Source organism: Sceloporus occidentalis, unplaced genomic scaffold (genome assembly GCF_023333645.1).
Source record: "Sceloporus occidentalis isolate IW3139 unplaced genomic scaffold, rSceOcc1.0.p SCAF_3, whole genome shotgun sequence".
Lineage (NCBI taxonomy): Eukaryota > Metazoa > Chordata > Lepidosauria > Squamata > Phrynosomatidae > Sceloporus > Sceloporus occidentalis.
Genome location: NW_028316983.1, coordinates 234210177 through 234227773, shown reverse-complemented (window position 1 = coordinate 234227773; position 17597 = coordinate 234210177). Strand labels below are relative to the sequence as shown.

At 42.1% G+C, this 17597-nt stretch overlaps 1 protein-coding gene across 1 annotated transcript; it reads right to left on the bottom strand.

The window, feature by feature from the left end:
- Nucleotides 1–86: 86 nt before the first annotated feature.
- On the bottom strand, nucleotides 87–14803 carry LOC149317627 (E3 ubiquitin-protein ligase RNF139-like). The gene is made up of 2 exons (XM_089517922.1): nucleotides 14326–14803; nucleotides 87–2874 (listed from the first exon to the last, which is right to left on the bottom strand). The coding sequence occupies exons 1-2, from the start codon at nucleotides 14531–14533 to the stop codon at nucleotides 1061–1063; spliced, it is 2022 nt and encodes a 673-aa protein (XP_089374048.1). The 5' UTR covers nucleotides 14534–14803; the 3' UTR covers nucleotides 87–1060.
- Nucleotides 14804–17597: the final 2794 nt, after the last annotated feature.

Genomic DNA, 17597 nt, shown 5'->3' with positions numbered 1-17597 from the left:
CTAAATAGATAGGAGAAATGCTTTAAAAATGACTTTTTGAAATATTGATATGATACCAGACTCCAGAATCACAGATGTTAAAAGTATTTACTTTCAAGTATTTAGTTTATTTTACTACCTCATGAACTCAGGTGGATTGGATCAGATTCAGGATTTGTTTTCTGAATGGGCTCCACTCACTGCAAGTGCATATGACATGTATGCAGAAAAGCCAAGCTTCAGTCCCTGGCAGTTCCAGTTAAAACAGGGGTGGGCAAAATGCATCCCAGTGAATGTACAGGGGCAACACAATTCACTCTTTTTAGCAAGGCCTCCTGACCTGAATAACACTTTGAGAGCTAGAGCAGTTGCAATAGGAAGAAGTGGTTGAGGACCATGCTTCTAGCAGCATAAATGTGGGTCTAAACCACCAAATGCAAATTTATTTTGCTATTACGGAACTGATTTGAAATGTAAAATACATTAACCACACTTTCATTAAAACTTACTTCCTTCAATCCTACATTTTTCTTTTTCCATAAGCAAACAGCAGCAGGAATGGTTAACACTTATAGAAACCTAAACTTTATTACAGCTGTTAAGCTGGAAACTATACTTCAAGACAGGATTTTTAAACAGAATGCTAACTCTTGTCAACTGATATAAGGAGTGCCTCCTTGAAAGACAGACTTATTTTAAAGATATCCTATAAACCATTCGTTTTAAGTTGATCAAAGTATGATAACCTTGTCACGACATACACATTATAATTTTATCATCAATTAAGGAGTGTTTTGTTCAACTCTTTAAAAAAATATGCGAAAACACTTTATTCCATGTACAATAATGTACATAAAGATTAAGGTGGTCACAAAAGAGACCAGCAGTAATTAGAGGTATATTTACAGTAGCACATCACAGTAAATTAACAACCCATTCACAGATTCAAAATTTTCAGATACTGTTCTTGTGCTTAGATATACACTGATGAAGTGAAGCTTTTATTCCACTGTTGAACTCCACTATTAACAAACACCCACAGTGTTCAGTACATGACATTTTAAACCAATGAAAGTCCTGTTCAATGGTCAGAGTGTTCAGATACTGTGACATCACATTGAGTTGTGCTCTCGGTTTCCTCCTCCTCTTCACTCTCTGTACTCTCATTATCTTCATTTAGTTCATCTCCAGCATTGGCTGCAGCTGCTTCGTCTTGAACAGGATTTTCATTTGGTTCATTTTCATCAAGTGCAACAAAACCATTGTTATTTGAGATATTTGCATTCTCTTTATCCTCAATATAAACTTTTTGATGGCACATTGGACAAGTGTCTTGAATGTAGAGCCATTTCCGAAGGCAAAGTGCATGGAAGTAATGATTACATGGAGTTATTCGAGCTGATGTAGTAAACTCATGATAGCAGATGGCACACACATCATCTATTTCATGTAATCGTTCTCCTTTGACTTCAGGAAGTGAGTTGATTTTCTTAACTGCTGTCCTGCGATTTATAAAAGTTTTCCAGCCATTCCTTGCTTGCAGATAGATATTGAAATAGGCATGTAGGCACATCATACAAGCCCGAATTTTGCTTCCTGTTTCAAACACCATGGTGTAAGCGCCATTTCCAAACATTATAACTCCAAATATAAACTCAATAATATTGCCCGTTGATCGAACATAGTAGACATAATCATCCAGTTTTTCCCATAAGACATTATAGTAGCCATCAATCATGAAAAGTATATAAACAGTGATAGAAACAATAACCTTTAGGCAGAGTTCTACGCAGAATGCTGTAACAGCAAACAGCCATGTATTTAATGCATAGTGGTTCCAGAGGATGTAACTGAGCAAAATTGGAAGAACAAAGAGGCAAGCTGAGACAAAGAGGACTGGGAAGTGTCTGCGAAATGAAGACACATGGGAGGCACTCAAAGACATTAGGACAGGGTCTGTCATCCCATGGATAAAATGGAGGACTGCAGTTAGCAAAAGGCACATGTTTCGACTTAAACGGACTAGTCTCTCTTCCGGCTTTAGTCCACTTAAACCAGTCTGCAGGGCTAAAATGAAAAAAAGAACTGGTGCCACAAAGCCAAGCCTCTTGTCATCTTCATCAGTAGATCCAATAAAGGCCAAAATACCAAGCCCCAGATAGTGAGCTACAGATGAAATTACAGCACTCATGCCTAATACAGTTAAAGTAGAATCACACCCACTGATAATAAGGCTGCAAAGTAATTCCCAAAAATTGTCCCAAGAAATGTGGAATTTTGTGCCTGGATCAGTTTCTGCCATCTTGACAACATAAGTTAGCACAACAGCTTGAATTGTAAGTCTCATTAGCCAAAAGACACGCAATACAGCTGGAAATCGAATCCTTTTCCATGTATCTTCCAGCAACAATTGTAATCCATAAATGCGATACATGTGCCTTATAAGAAGATAGACATACCTTGTAGAGTAGTAGAACCGTTTTATCTTGGAAGCTAAAATGACCAGGGTGTAGAAAGTCAAAATGAAGCCTGAGGTAAAGACTAAAGTCTGACTGATGTGTAAAGGGAATTCAATGACTAGGCCTATAACAGGAATCAGTAAATCCACAATGATTAGCTGGGAGGATATGGAGTCAATATTTAACAGTGCAACGTAGCCGATTCCAAAGGCAAGCTGAAGGATCACAAGGGTCATCCATAAAGAAGGTCCTTTATGAGGAAGGAGCTGAGCTCCAAATGCTGTTGTGTAAGAGGCACTGTGGTAGTTTATGTGCAAAAAAGCATAATAGTTCACAAACACTGATGTTGCCGCTAGCAGAAAAGCAGAGCTGATCATATAAAACTTGAAAAGTGCTCTTTGGGACAGAACCAGAACAACAGTGGATACGAAGACACCTGTAAGATATAAAAGAAATAAGTAAGCTGCATATACTTTTTACAATTAGCAATTACTCAGTTGCTTAAACTAATATAATCAATTTGACACAGTGAAGTTCTTTGCTGTATTTTTTGAAGCTGTACTCTTTAAGCAATGCCAATAAAAACTAACTTCGCCATATCAGAGAAAATCAATTTCTATGTATACAGTAGACACAAAATACTGGGCACAAGAGATTCCAGTGGTACTGACTAAGCACTTATTGGATGATGTCCTTCACACCCACAACTACATCTACAAGTGTTTTGTATTATATATCACACAAAGCAGATTTTAAGATTCTGTTATATAAACAGTAAGTAGGCTATTGGGACAATACATGTACAAATAGCAGAGTGAACCTGTGACAGCCTGTTATGAAATTATCTTCTATTGAAATTTATTTCTGTGAACATGGAGTAGTCTCAGACAAACATGAGAAGAACTTGTTCTTCCAACCTCATGGCTGTATGTTCTCACACTTATGCAATCATATCTATAACAGCAATCATATACTGTACAGTGCGCCCTTGCCTTACATGAGGATCTGTTCCGGACCCCACCACATAAGGTAAGTTCTGAGTGTGCTTGAACCCCAATGAAACTAATGGGGCTCATGCACCCGGTATGGCACACGCACCGTTTTCTCTTTGCTGTGCGGCTGAAAGCAGCATATGACATGGGTGCACTGTACAGCAGACAATTTTTGTGGCATAATAATATAGAATCCAGAGGTATATCACTGATAGAATAGGCAATACAAAGACAATTAAGTGAAATCCCATTATTGTGAACTTCATCTTATCATCTGGTTACTATGGATTTAAGTAGTCCATAAACCAGAGGTGGGGTGCCTATTGGTCATGCTGACTGGAGATGATGGGAGCCAAAGTTCATCATCTGGAAAGCCACAGATTCATTACTATTGTGATAAACTCAGTGACCTTGGGCTTACAGTTCTCCACAGGACTTCTTATTGGGTTTTGTCAATAAAAAATTAAGCACATAGGCATCCACTGGATTTGTGTTATACTGTACAGCTGGTTCTGAGGATATACAACAGGGCTGGGGAACCTGTAACCTTCAGCATATAAATGAACTACCATCATAACGATAAAAATATCTTTTGGATGGCAGTTGCCTGTCTAGTCCTGACTGGTAGAAATATATGTCCCCCAGAGCACCTGCCTGTACAGGGGGGATTATATAGGAGGAGGCAATCCCATAAGTAATCTGGGCCCAATCAAAATGAAAGAAGAATCAACCTAAATTTAAGATCTTAGCCTACATGCCTTACAGTAAGTATTTACAGTAAGTATCCTGTATTGCTATGTATTTTATATATATGTATTACCCTACTAGAGAGGCCCCTTCCCCACCACCTCTCCTTTCCCCTTTTGTGTCGTGTCTTTTTAGATTGTAAGCCTGAGGGCAGGGAACCGTCCAGTTAAAAAGATTGTATGTACAGCGCTGTGTAAATTTACAGCGCTTTATAAATAAAGGTTAATAATAATAATAATAATGAAGTACACTGTTAATCAAGAAGGCACTATGGCGGAAGTAATGCACTAGAAAACAAAATTTTAAATTATTTTTTCCCCTTAGCTATATTTAGAGGAAAGGCAGTATAATGCATTCTATTATATATTAGTAGTGCCAGGGAAAGCATGTTATTTGGTACAAGAGTTAAATCCTATACATCTTTATTTCCACAATGGGATTCATATATTTAGAATGGAGAGAAGATTATTTTAGGGACATAAGATGGTCATAGAATCAAAGAATCACAGAGTTGGAAGAGACCACAATGGACATCCAGTCCAACCCCCTGCCATGCAGGAGCTCACAATCAAAGCCCTCTCAACAGCTGGCCATCCAGCCTCTGTTTAAAAACCTCCAAAGAAGGAGACTACACCAGTCTCTGAGGGAGTGTGTTCCATCGTAATATTGAAGTGAAATCTCTTTTCCTGTAGTTTGCATCCATTATTCCATGCCCTATTCTCTGGAGCAGCAGAAAACAAACTTGTTCCATCTTCTGTATGGCAACCCTTCAGATACTCAAACATGGCTATCATATCACCTCTTAACCTTGTCTTCTCCAGGCTAAACATACCCAGCTCCCTACGTCTCTCTCTCCTCATAGAACATGTTTTTCAGACCCTTCACCATTTGGTTGCCCTCCTCTGGACACACTAGCTTGGCAATATCCTTTCTGAATTGTGGTGCCCAGAAATGGCCATAGTATTCCAGGTGAGGCCTGACCAAAGCACTATTACTTCCATTGACCTAGACTTTAGACTTCTATTGATGCAGCAGCCTAGAATTACATTGACCTTTCTAGCTGCCACATCACACTGTTGATATGACTCCTAAATCCCTTTCACATGTAGTGTTGTTAAGCCAAGTGTCCCCCAACCTATATCTATGCATTTCATTTTTTTTCTGCCTAAGTGCAATATCTTACATTTCTCCCTGTTGCAATTCATTTTGTTATTTTTGCCCACCTTTCTGATCTATTAAGGTCATTTTGAAATTTGAAATCTCCTCTGGGGTATTAGCTACTCCTCCTAATTTGGTGTCATATGCAAATTTGATGAGCATGCCCTCTATTCTTTTGTCCAAGTTGTTGATAAAGATGTTGAATAGCACTGGGCCCAAGAGAGAACCCTGTGGCACCCCACTGGTCACTTTTCTCCAGGATGAGAATATCATGAATATCATGATATTGCATGAATATCATGGGGGGTCCTTGTCAAAGGCCTTACTGAAATCAAGATATGCTATATCCACACCATTCCCTTCATCTACCAAACTGGTAATTTTATCAAAACAAAACAAAACAAAACAAAACAAAAAAAGAGAGAGAGAGAGATCAGATTAGTCTGGCATGACTTCTTTCTCTGAAACCCATGTTGACTATTTGTGATTATGACATTCTCTTCTAAATGTTTACAGCCTCTCTGTTTAATGAGCTGCTCTAGAATCTTTCCTGGTATTGATGTCAGAGTCAGACTGACTGGGCAGTAATTGTTGGGATCTTCTTCCCCCCTTTTGAAGATGGGGACGTTTGCCCTCTTCTAGTTTGCTGGGACTTCTCGTGTTCTCCATGAGTTCTCAAAGATTATTTCCAGTGGCTCTAAGTTTACCTCTGCCAGTTCTTTGAATACCCTGGCCCTGGAGACTTACATTCATTTAGGTCATGACACAAGTCATCTGGGTTCAACACAAATGGGTGTGTTTAGAATATTTACTGGGTTCCCAATATTGAAAATTGGCCCTGCCATCTGCCTTGGGAGAAGAAATGGACTTTAAAACCCACTGGTTCATTCAAGGCAAATGGCTATGGGCTCAGGTTGAGCAGAAGATCGCACCTCCTCTTCCAGCTTAAAATAACTTGTTTATAACATTGACCTTTCACTTACACTAGTTACTGGAAACAGAGACAAACTTACACTCTCTTGGGGATAAAAACAGTGAGAAGTCACTGCAACAACTTTTTTGAAATATGAATCAAAAGAAGGGATGTACCTGGAAAGAATCATGTTCAGCCTTCCTATAATGCCTTCAAGAGAATAAAATTTACAAAGAATAAGGATTTAGATCGGAATCTTGTTCTTTGAATACAATGAAAGGATTAGGTAAACCATATTTGTCCTGAAATTGCCATATCAGTAAATGTGAAACCAGAATATTGTCATGAGCTTCAAGTCTTAATATCCGATATATACTGGGTTGGATTCATATTGTCATGCTTAAAGCAGATCCACTGAAAATCAGTGGGTGCACTCCAAGCAAAACTATGTCTAAATCAGAGATTTTAAAGAGAAAAAAGTTAACACATCTGTTATTAACTCTTGGAAATATGTGTGAAGTACCATACATCTCAGGTATTGCCTTTTCTAATAACAGTTTAATTATATTAGCTGACATAGTCAATGTAGTAAAAAATGAACTCCTTACCCATAGCCACATACTTGGATAAGGGAGGTCATCAGTGTATATGTCAATCAATGTTATAGTTGAGAAAAGGTATGGAAAGGCATGGGATATCATCACACTATACTCTTAAGGCGTTGCTATTCCACTTTAACTGCTCTGGCTGCTTCCTGTTGCATTCTGGGATTTGCAGTTTAGGAAGGGGAATTTAGAATAGTCAGCCAGAGAGCTCATAAGCCTCACTGAACTACAAATCCCAGAATGCAACAGTAGACATTCAGCCATTAAAGTGGAATAGCAATGCTTTAAAAGTGTAGTGTTTTACAGAACTGGATATGGGTATACCTTAAAGGCACCAGCTCCTGCTTGATCTTGGAAGCTAAGCTGGGTCAACCCTGATTAGTACTTGGATGGCAGACCATCAGCAAATACCAGGTGCTGTAGGATATATTTCAGAGGAATGAACTAGGAAAACCACCTCTGAGTATTCCTTGCCTAAAAAAACCCTACGAAATTCATGGGGTTGCCGCAAGTCGAAAGGTAACTTGAAGGCACGCACGCACGCACACGCACACGCACGTAATTGTTATAATTTGTAAGATTTTCATAATCACACATGCACACATGTGCGCACACAAATGCATATAAAAGACATTATGATTTGTATTTCTAATATTTGTTTTCTACAATTGCAAAAATTATTCAACATAAGCTCACCACTTAAAAAAAGAAAAATGTAACACCTAAATCCAATTGCCAGTCCTGACTAGACTAGAATTGGAACTGACGTAAATGCACAGTCACCAAATTCCCATTGATTTAATGGTGCACTGTAGTTGGGACAAATAATTGGATATAGCCCAAGGAAAGCCAACCTATGACCCTCCACTGGCTGGTTTTGGTCTGCCACTCTACTGTCCATCATCAGTGGCTTTCTTGGCTAGGACTATGGAAGCACCCTCTGATTCAAGTCTAAAATTACAACAGCATTCTGAAAACAAAACTATCATACTCTCCCTGAAAGCGTACAGACTAACACAGTTTTTAGAAACCTTCACAGATCTAGAGCTCCTTATAATTTAACACTGTAATTTTTACAATTACAATAGCCCACATATTACGTAGCCAGGTCCTGAGATTTCATAACATTTCAAAATCTCATCAAACACAGTTGATTAGGATTTGAGGCTAAATAAAATCTTTTCTTCTTTGTTGTTACCCAAAACCTGTCCTAGAAATAGACCATTGATAGCATAATAACTTTGTCCTTTAAAAATCTCTGTCCCACAATTTCTAACTCACATACTGTCATTTGATTAGGGTTACATTACATATTAACAGAACATTTCTGGGCATCAGGCAACCTTATCCAGACTTAACTCATGAGTCACAATTACAAAACATCCTATTTGTTCCTAGAAGAAATAGTGCATCCCAATGTCCCAGTTTAGCTCAACAGCACCCTTACAACTCATTGCAACAGCTGAGCCAGATACAGCTTGCTCTCACAACCAAAGCCAACAAAGTGTCAAGAAGTCTGGCTATCCGAAGTACAATATAACTGGGGCTCTAGTTCTTACCAAAAAAAAATTAGTAGTAAATCCTTCTATAATTAGCTTATTAGTCATGGTCCCAAAACAGGAAAAAGGCGTGCCTAACTTTCCATATGGAACAACAGCCACAGCTAATTTAAATACCACAGATTTCAATGGAATTTAAGCACTATTAACACCACCTGGATTGAGGTCAGAAAAAAGCACAGGTCAGATACAAAGAAAGCACCCCTACTAGTCATTCAGGCTGCAATCCTGTACATCAGAGTGGGTAAAGTGTGCCCCTCCAGATGTTGGATAGCAATTCCTAGCATTCTTCACCACTAGCTCTGATGTCAGAATACAAGTCCAACAGCATCTAGGGAGTTGCACTTTACCCATTCTTACTATACATCTTGTTATGTGCTTTCAAGTCATTTCTAACTTACAGCAACCCTAAGGCAACCCTAAAACAGGGGTTTTCTATGCATGATATTTTTGGGGGGAGGGGGGCTTTGCCTTGTCCTGAGCGTGTGTGGCTTGGTCAAGCTCACCCAGTGGATTCCTATGGCTGAGCAGGGATTTGAACCCTGGTCTCCTGAGTTGTAGTGCAATGCTCAAACCACTACACCAGGCTGAGGGCCTATTACACATCTTAGGCCTTACTTCCAAGAGGTGTAAAAAGTGTCCAGACTGAAATGTTTAAGACAAAAATCAAGCTGTTTTGAGTCACTTTAATTTTTAAACAATACTTATCAAGTAACAAAATTAGACAAGCTTTCTAACATAAAAAGCTCCGTTGCAAAGACATTTTAAGGAATAATTTGTTATATCCACCTTTTGATTGCCATTACACTCTGTATTTCCCTCTATAGTTAATGGCAGAGCCATCAACAGAACCAGATGTCAGGTAACATTTTAAAGCTCCAAAAGGATTTAAGACTTCTGTGATTTAGTTACTCGGTGTGAGCAACTTTAAAATTGAAGGGGAGGAAAACAGATATGGTACGAACTAACATAAACCATATCCATTTTCTATACTGCTCTGACCCTTACAAATGTCAGCCTAAAGATGATTCACATAAGAGATAAGAACAGTCTCAAATAAAAGGGCTTCTCTTTCAAACCCTTAATCCTTTCAAGAAAGCAACCATTTAAACATAGTTCTCATGTTATCCTAAGCATTTAATCTCATCATTGTACTCTAACAGAGATTATCCAGTGACAGACCTGCCAAATCTCTTTACACAGATCGGTTGCAAGGTATGCAATCTCATGCATCTTCAGACAGGATGGAGGAGACATGGTCCTGATGAGGTTTACACCTCAATCACAAGGAACTAACGTAAAATAAAACACCCTGATAATAATCCCATCTCTCTTTTTGAGATTTTTTTTCCTAGTTCAATTGAGATTTATATATGCTTGGAATTTGTTGTTTTGTGCCTCCAAGTCGTTTCTGACTTCTGGCAACCCTAAAGTGAATCTATCACAGGGTTTTCTTGGCAAGTTTGGTTCAGAGGAGCTTTGCCATTGCCTTCCTGAGGCTGACTTGCTCAAGGTCACCCAATGGGTTTCATAGCTGAGCTGGGAATCGAATCCTGGTCTCCAGAGTCATAGTTTGACACTCAACCATTATTAATTTATCCCACTGGATTAATTCTAAGAACAACTAACTCTGGATTCAATCCCAAGAAAATAAGACAGGTATCTAGGATCAGATCAAAGCTCTTACCTAGGGCCCATTCACACTATGCAGTTACAGCACTATCATTCTACTTTCACTTTCACGGTTCACTCCTATGGCATCCTGAAAGTTTAAGGAAGGGTATTTAGAAATCTCAAGGAAGATGTAGTGTCTCACCAAACTACAAATCACTAGATGTGATAGGATGTTGCCATAAAGTGGAATACTGCACTATAACTGTGCCGTCTGAATGTCATCCCTCTGATTCAGCATCACAAAATGGCCAGTCAGTTGTGTATGGGAAGCATGTCAGCCGGGCATATGTGAAACAGAACCCTCCATCATACGCTCCACAACAAGTGAAATACTTTCTTACCGGAGATATGAAACAGTGTGCACACAACCATGACTTGTAGTTACCAATGGTTCCATCATCCATAAACTTATCCAACCCCTTTTAAAATCACCCAAGTTGGCAGTAATCTTTACACTGGGGCAACACCTCATTATTTTGAATGATAAAAACATTACTAAAAGTTTCTCTCCCAGAGCATTATTGCTCAAAAATACTGGTAATCATTTCATCAGTTATCTTTCTGCAACCAATCTATTTCCCAACAACCTGCTACACAGCAAGCTATCAGTAAAGATGTATTTTTTTACCAGTAACTATTACTCCGAATGTTCTTGGGACATGAGGAACAGTCAAAAGGAGTTCATAAATAAAGTCATATCCAGAATCTACAGTATGGTATAAGTGTCCTCTAGGGCTGAGCAGCTGGCTTGTCAGGCTAATAAAGTTGTATGTAAACTCAACACAGAGACAAAGCTTTGAGGGCTTCTCTACTAAATTTAACCAGAGCTGACAGGTAAATGCAGCCAGATTCATATAGGGAGGGGACATTCAGAAGACAGCTAGCATGGTGTAGTTGTTTGGGCACTATGATTCTGGAGACCAGGGTTCAAATCCTTGCTTAACCGTGGAAAAACAAACTGGGTGACCTTGGGCAAGTCACACTCTCTCAGCCTCGAAGGAAGGCAAAGGCAAACCCTTCTGAACAAATCTGAACATGCTGTTAGTCATTTCTGACAAAAAAGAAAGAAAGAGTATTTTAAAAGAAAAAAAGGGAATCAAATGGTGCTCTGTTTATTAAAGCTTCTTGTCACTAGGAGAACACTCTTACTGCAGGCAAACAGGTGAGAGGTACTTTCAAACCTAATTTACAGGTCATTTGAAGGATGATTCCTTTTGAACACACAAATCACATTGTCACAGGTGAGTCACACATTTCTGCTGAGCTGCCTAGCTTTCCAGGAAATGAACACACAAAAGAAGATATACCTATCCAACTGATTAATGATGTGTGGTTTCAACAACAGTAGCTACATACCTGTACACAACTGCTATTTTTAAAGGAAGCTAATTATGTCTGGAGAGCCAGAGTAGTGTGTTGGTTTGAGCGTTGGACTATGACTCTGGAGACCAGGGCTCAAACCCCTGCTCAGCTATGGAAACCCACTGGGTGACCTTGGGCAAGTCCCTATCTCAGCCTCAGAGGAAGGCAAAACCAACCCCTTTCTGAAGAAATCTTACCATGAAACCTCTATGATAGGTTTGCTTTAGGGTTGCCTAAGTTGGAAACAATCTGAAGGCACACAACAACAAACTATATCTGAAACCAGTTCTACAATTATCTAATGTGCAGCCGACTCAAACTGGTTATACCAAAAAGACACAAACACCCAAGGTTACAGATAAGAGGTTGCCTTCCCCAAAAGCAAGGCCATAAAAGATCAACCAAATAATCCTAACTAAATAATCTTGCTAAACTACGCCCGGGAAATGTTTCACTAATCACTAACTTGAAATACTGCTAGGCTGCTACCACTCTCAGTTTTAAAGCCTGATTTTAGCCGTCACAAACAAGCCTTTTTAAAGCAACAGTTTATGGTAGGGCAATACAGCTCATAATCTCAGGACAAGAGATGCAGACTTCAGCATTAAATAAATGGCTTTGGGTTTTAGCAAAACAGATGAATGAAGGGAATTAAAAGTTTTGTCTCACAGTCCCAGAAAGGAAGACAAGAGAGATGGGAACAGGTGTTATATAAGACATTTCTCAGGTTGGAACTATAGAAAACAACCTAGTCAAGGGCTTATCCTTCAACATCCTTTATGTGCCCTACTCACTGAATTGTGGCACAAATGTAGATGTTTCAGAATCACTGAGTTGGAAGAGGCCACAAGGGCCATGCAGTCCAATCCCCTGCCATGCACAAAGACACAATCTTCCCTCTTGCCACTTCAATGCATATTTATGGGATAACTGGGGACTGGAAATAACCTGCCTCTGGAAAAATAACAACTGGCAGCAAAAGATAGAGTGTCGTTTTCAGCCTATGAAGGAGAAAAGGTTATAAATTTCTGACACACACACACATAAAATACAGTAAACTCTCTCTTACTCATCAAGCCACCAAAGCAGAAAAAACAAATGACTGAAAAAGTTATATAGGAAGAAGATGAAAAGAGGTAATGATGAATGAAGTTATCTATGAAAAGGGAGTGTGCACTTTCATATTGGTTTAACTGTTGCATAACTTTTGTCAAGTAAGATTTTAGTTGAACTTCATTTTTACAAGCCACTTTAGAGTCCCTTGTCAGGAGAAAGGCAGGGTATAAATTGTGTGTATGTATCAAGGCATACTTTCCAAAGGAGACAGGCAGATGATGAGATTTTACTCTTAGTTTAAAAAAGGAACCAGGTGAAAGGCAAGGGTATCATCTGTCCTGGAAGCACAGCATCCCCCTTGAGATGAGTGTTTGTTGTTTGCCTTCAAGTCGTTTCAGAATGATGGCCCTGACAACTCTGTCACAGGGTTCTCCTCAGAGGAGGCTTGCCATGGCCATCCTGAGGCTGAGAGTGTGTCTTGCCCAAGGGCTCCCAGTGGGTTGCATGGCCAAGAGGGCATTTGCATCCTGGTCTCCTAAACCAGTGAGCCAGTGTGCTGCAGTGGTTTGAGAGCTGGACAGTGACTCTGGAATCCAGGGTTCAAATCCCAGCTCAAGCCCACTAGGTGACCCTGGACAAGCCACACTCTCTCAGCCTCAGAGGGTGGCAATGGACAACCGCTCTGTAGAAACACGCCAAGAAAACCCAGTGATAGGTTTGCCTTAGGGTTGCCATAAGTCAGCACACGGCAGTTAAAGCAGTGTCAAACTGGATTACTTCTGTAGTGTGGATGCAGCCTGAAAGTCATCAATAGGGTTGTCTTTGTGAAGATATGTGAATAGGAAGTGAAGGTGGAAGGAGGAGGTGAGGGATGCGAGGAAGAATTGAGGAGAATTAGGAAACTATGAGGAGGGGAAAAGAAATGGAAGACATGGAAAGAAAAATTGGGTAGGAAAGATGGATGAAGAAAGTAGAGCAGAAAGTGAAAGAAGGAAGAGGTAAATAGGGTGAAGGGAAAGAATTGGAAGATAATGTAACTGAGAGGATAAAAGGGTTAAAGAGGAAACAACCAACACATGTCAGAATCACTGAATGTACTCGACTATAGGTTGACTTCTTGTATGGGATGAGGCAGGTTTTGGGGCCAAAATTAATGGATTTTGATTTGACCTATGGATAAATCGAGGGCAACACTTAGGGGCATGTAATAGAGGATCTAAAGGACCAAGCAAAGGTAAATAATGCCAAAAAACTTACTCAATCCCAGCAGGCATAACAACTGTTTGTGCTCACAATAAAGGCTGGATGATGGGGAAATGGGGCCGGGGTCAAGGCTTCCAGGAGAGATGGCACTCTTGCCTTTCGCCAGCGGAGCGCTGCTGCTTTTTTAACTATCAGTTTAGTAAAACATTAACAATATACCAGACACCATCCAATGCCACACAAAACACACAGGAGATGTTTTCATGCACTAAGTCTACAAATTTTACCCAAAAACCTATAATACAGCATAGACCCTGTAACATAACACCAACCGGTTGTTACAGAAAATACGTACTGTATTTACTCCTGTGTAAGTCTAGAAATGTTAGTCTATATATATATATATATATATATACACACACACTGTACGAATGTATATGCTGTGTTTACTCATGCATAAGTCCAGAAATTTTAATCATATATATATACATATATATATACACACATAGTGTATTTACTCCTGTTTAAGTGCAATATGTCTTCTCTCTATGTATGTGTACATATAGACATATATACACAGTGTATCTATATGTCTGGGGGGGGGTTCTCTCTCCTCACCCAGGAGCCGGAGGACCCCCGCGAGGAGGGTGGCTCCGAGGGCCTCTCCGCCGGAGAAGACCGGGGCCGAGTTGAAGATGGCGTCGATGAGGAAAAGGCTGGGCACCCGCAGGGCCACTTCGGCGCCCGCGCGGAGCCTCGGCGCCAGACGCTGAGGAAGAGGAAGAGGACGAGGGGGCGGCGGATGGAGGGGGCCCGGGGCCGCCATCCCCGAGACCCCGCCGCCGCCGCTGCCTCCTCTCCGTCTCCGGACACGCGACGGACGGCGACGGAGGCGACTACCGCCCGCCTCGGGCTTCCAGGAGAGGCGCTCTGGGTGACGCTCGAAGGGTCCGCGGCGACGAAGACGCCATCGCTGCCGTTGCTGCTTCCTTCTCCGGCGCCCGCGAGGCAAAAGCGCCGGCCGCGCATGCGCGCCGCCGCCGCTACTGCCGTCTCCGCCTCTCCTTCTTCCCTTATCCAGCCACTGCTGCTGCCTGCGACGGCGTCGCCCCCTCCTCTGCGACGTCAGGGGGCGGGGCAACGACGCCTTGCGTCACAATGCGAAGCCCCGCCTCTGAGGGCGTGGAGAGAGGATTGGGAGGATGTGAGTGAAAAGAGAAGGTCACGCATTTTTTTCTCAGAGCGCCCGCCAAAGGGGCAGCGCGCATGCGCGCGAGCTTCCCTTCCCGCCCCTCTCCAGAATGGCCGTCCTCCTGGGGAGAGGGCGGGGGAGAGAAGCTCGCGCGCATGCGCGCTGCCCCTTTGGCGGGCGCTCTGAGGAAAAAATGAGGGACTCCATTTCTCTTCAATGTTGCATCCTCCCTACACTGTACGAATGATACAGTTTGCACACCATTTTGAACAGCCCTGGCTACATCTCAAACAACCCAGGGAATGTGTAGTTTTGCCAGCCCTGGCAACCTCAGGGGAAACCTTATTGTTCCCAAATATCATAGAAAAAGAAACAACCAAAAATAAAAACAAATAATATAGGTGCATATATATATATATATATATATGGGTGTGGGATACAATACCAGTACCAAAATATACACAGAGCTCAACTACTTCTATATATATGTGTGTGTGTGTGTATATATAATATTTATATATTAATATATATATATATATATATAATTAACCTTTATTTATAAAGCACTGTAATTTTACACAGCGCTGTACATACAATCTTTTAGTTAAACAGTTCCCTGCCCTCAGGCTTACAATCTAAGAAGACACGACACAAAAGGAGAAGGGAATGGTGGTGGGGAATGGGATCAGGTCCAGCAGTTCTTCTCCACCTCCAAGGCCTGGACCAAGGCAGATGGACTGGAGGAAGTGCTTGGCTTCTTAATTAATGGTTAAAAGGAGGCTTCATGGGTCAGAGAGGGGCTCACCTCTGGGAATGCTTCTCTAAACAATATAGTCTTTAACTCAGTTTTGAAACTGGGTAGAGAAGTGATGAGGTGTGCATGTGGGGGAAGAAGGTTCCAGGAGTAAGGGGCAGCAAGTGAGAAGGGACGAATTCGGGAGGGGGCAGTGGCAGTCCTACACTGTGACAGGAGACCTTGACTACAAGAGCGGAGGGTGCGAGTAGGAAGGTAAGGAGAAAGAAGGTCAGATAAGTAAGGAGGGGCCAATCCTTGGAGGGCTTTGAAAGTCAATAATCAAAGCTTGTACCGGATGCGGAAGGGGAAGGGGAGCCAATGAAGGGAGGATAAAAGAGGAGAAACATGGTCAAAGCGGCGAGCGGATGTGACAATACGGGCAGCTGAATACTGGACAGAGATTAAAGGATGGAGGTGTGAAAGAGTAAGCCCTTTCAGAAGGAGGTTACAATAATCTAGTCGCGAAACCACTAGGGCATGGACCAGAGTCTTGGCAGTAGAGGCTGAGAGGAATGGACAGATCTTGGCAATGTTGTGGAGAAAGAATCTACAGGTAGGCTTGCCATAACCCGGCTGCAACCGGGAATTTCCCGATTTTGGGGGCCCCGAGCCCCTCCCGGCACAGGTGCAGCCCCAAAACCGGGAGCCCCCCGGTTGCAGCCTGGGTTGCTGCGCCCCAGGCAGGCCTCACTGCCCTCCTCCTCTTCCTCGGGGAGGCGGGGAGGAAGAGGAGGGCAGCGAGGCCTGCCTGGGGCGCAGGAGGCAAAGCTGGAGGCGGCGCCTCCCCACGCGCCCGCGCCACCCTCCTCCTCCGCCCCCTCTCCCCCAGGCCGTGCGGAGGAGGCGAAGGTGGACGGAGGCAGCACCTCCTCCACGCGGGGAGGGGGAGAGGAGGTGGGGGAAGGTGGCGCAGGTGCGCAGGGAGGCGGGGGATTCCCCCGGGATTCCCCCCCCAGCAAGGCCCTGGATGGGGCTCCGTGATCGCGGAGTCCTCCGAGGCCTGGCATGGGCTTGGGGGACGCTGCCTCCCAAGCCCTAGCCAGGCCCTGGATGGAGCTCCGCGATCACGGAGTCCTCCCAGGCCTGGCATGGGCTTGGAGGATGCTGTCACCCAAGCCCTAGCCAGGCCCTGGATGGGGCTCCGCGATCGCAGAGTCCTCCACTGTCACCCAGGCCCCAGCGAGGCCTTGGACAAGGTTTAAAAATGTAGGACCTTTTTTTTAAATTTCCTGGCCAGGAAATTAAAAAAAAAAAGGTCCTACATTTTTAAACCTTGTCCTACATTTTTCCCGGTTTGGAGGTCCCCAGGGATGGCAACCCTATCTACAGGCCTTGGCGGTGGCCTGGATCTGGGGAATAATGACAGATAAGAGTCAAAAATGAAGCCAAGACTGCGGGCTTGATGAACTGGTTGAATAGAAGTGTCGTCAACAGAAACAGAAAAGGAATAGTGGAGGGTGGGTTTAGGTGGAAAGACAAGAAGCTCAGTCTTATATATATAATAAACTGAAATAATATAGTAATATAGCGAACTGAAATGACACAACATTTTCAAAGTGCTATCAAAACTACTATTTCTACCATGTAGGAATGCAACCCTGTCAGAAAAGAAGGTGAAATGACACAATATTTGTGTCATTTCACCTTCTTTTCTGACAGGGTGGTATCCCTACATGGTAGAAATAGTAGTTTCCATAGCACTTTGAAATGCTACAGCTCCAGGCTACACAACCCAGGGATGTGTAGTTTTGTGACACTTAACAAATTAGGGGGAAAACCATATAGGTATCAAATATAATAGAAAAAATACACAATAAACAAACAAAAATAATAATTGGAGACGGTGCAGAGAGTAACCTCTAACAACATATAAGGATTTGAAATGGCGTAATAAACTGAGAT

Bases quoted from the DNA above. Each gene is read 5' to 3' on its own strand.
- LOC149317627 (XM_089517922.1), bottom strand. From the start codon at position 14,533: ATGGCGGCCCCGGGCCCCCTCCATCCGCCGCCCCCTCGTCCTCTTCCT. The intron at 2,875-14,325 runs GTGAGGAGAGAG...TATATCTTACAG, and splicing joins GGGGGTCCTCCGGCTCCTGG to GTGTCTTCGTATCCACTGTT.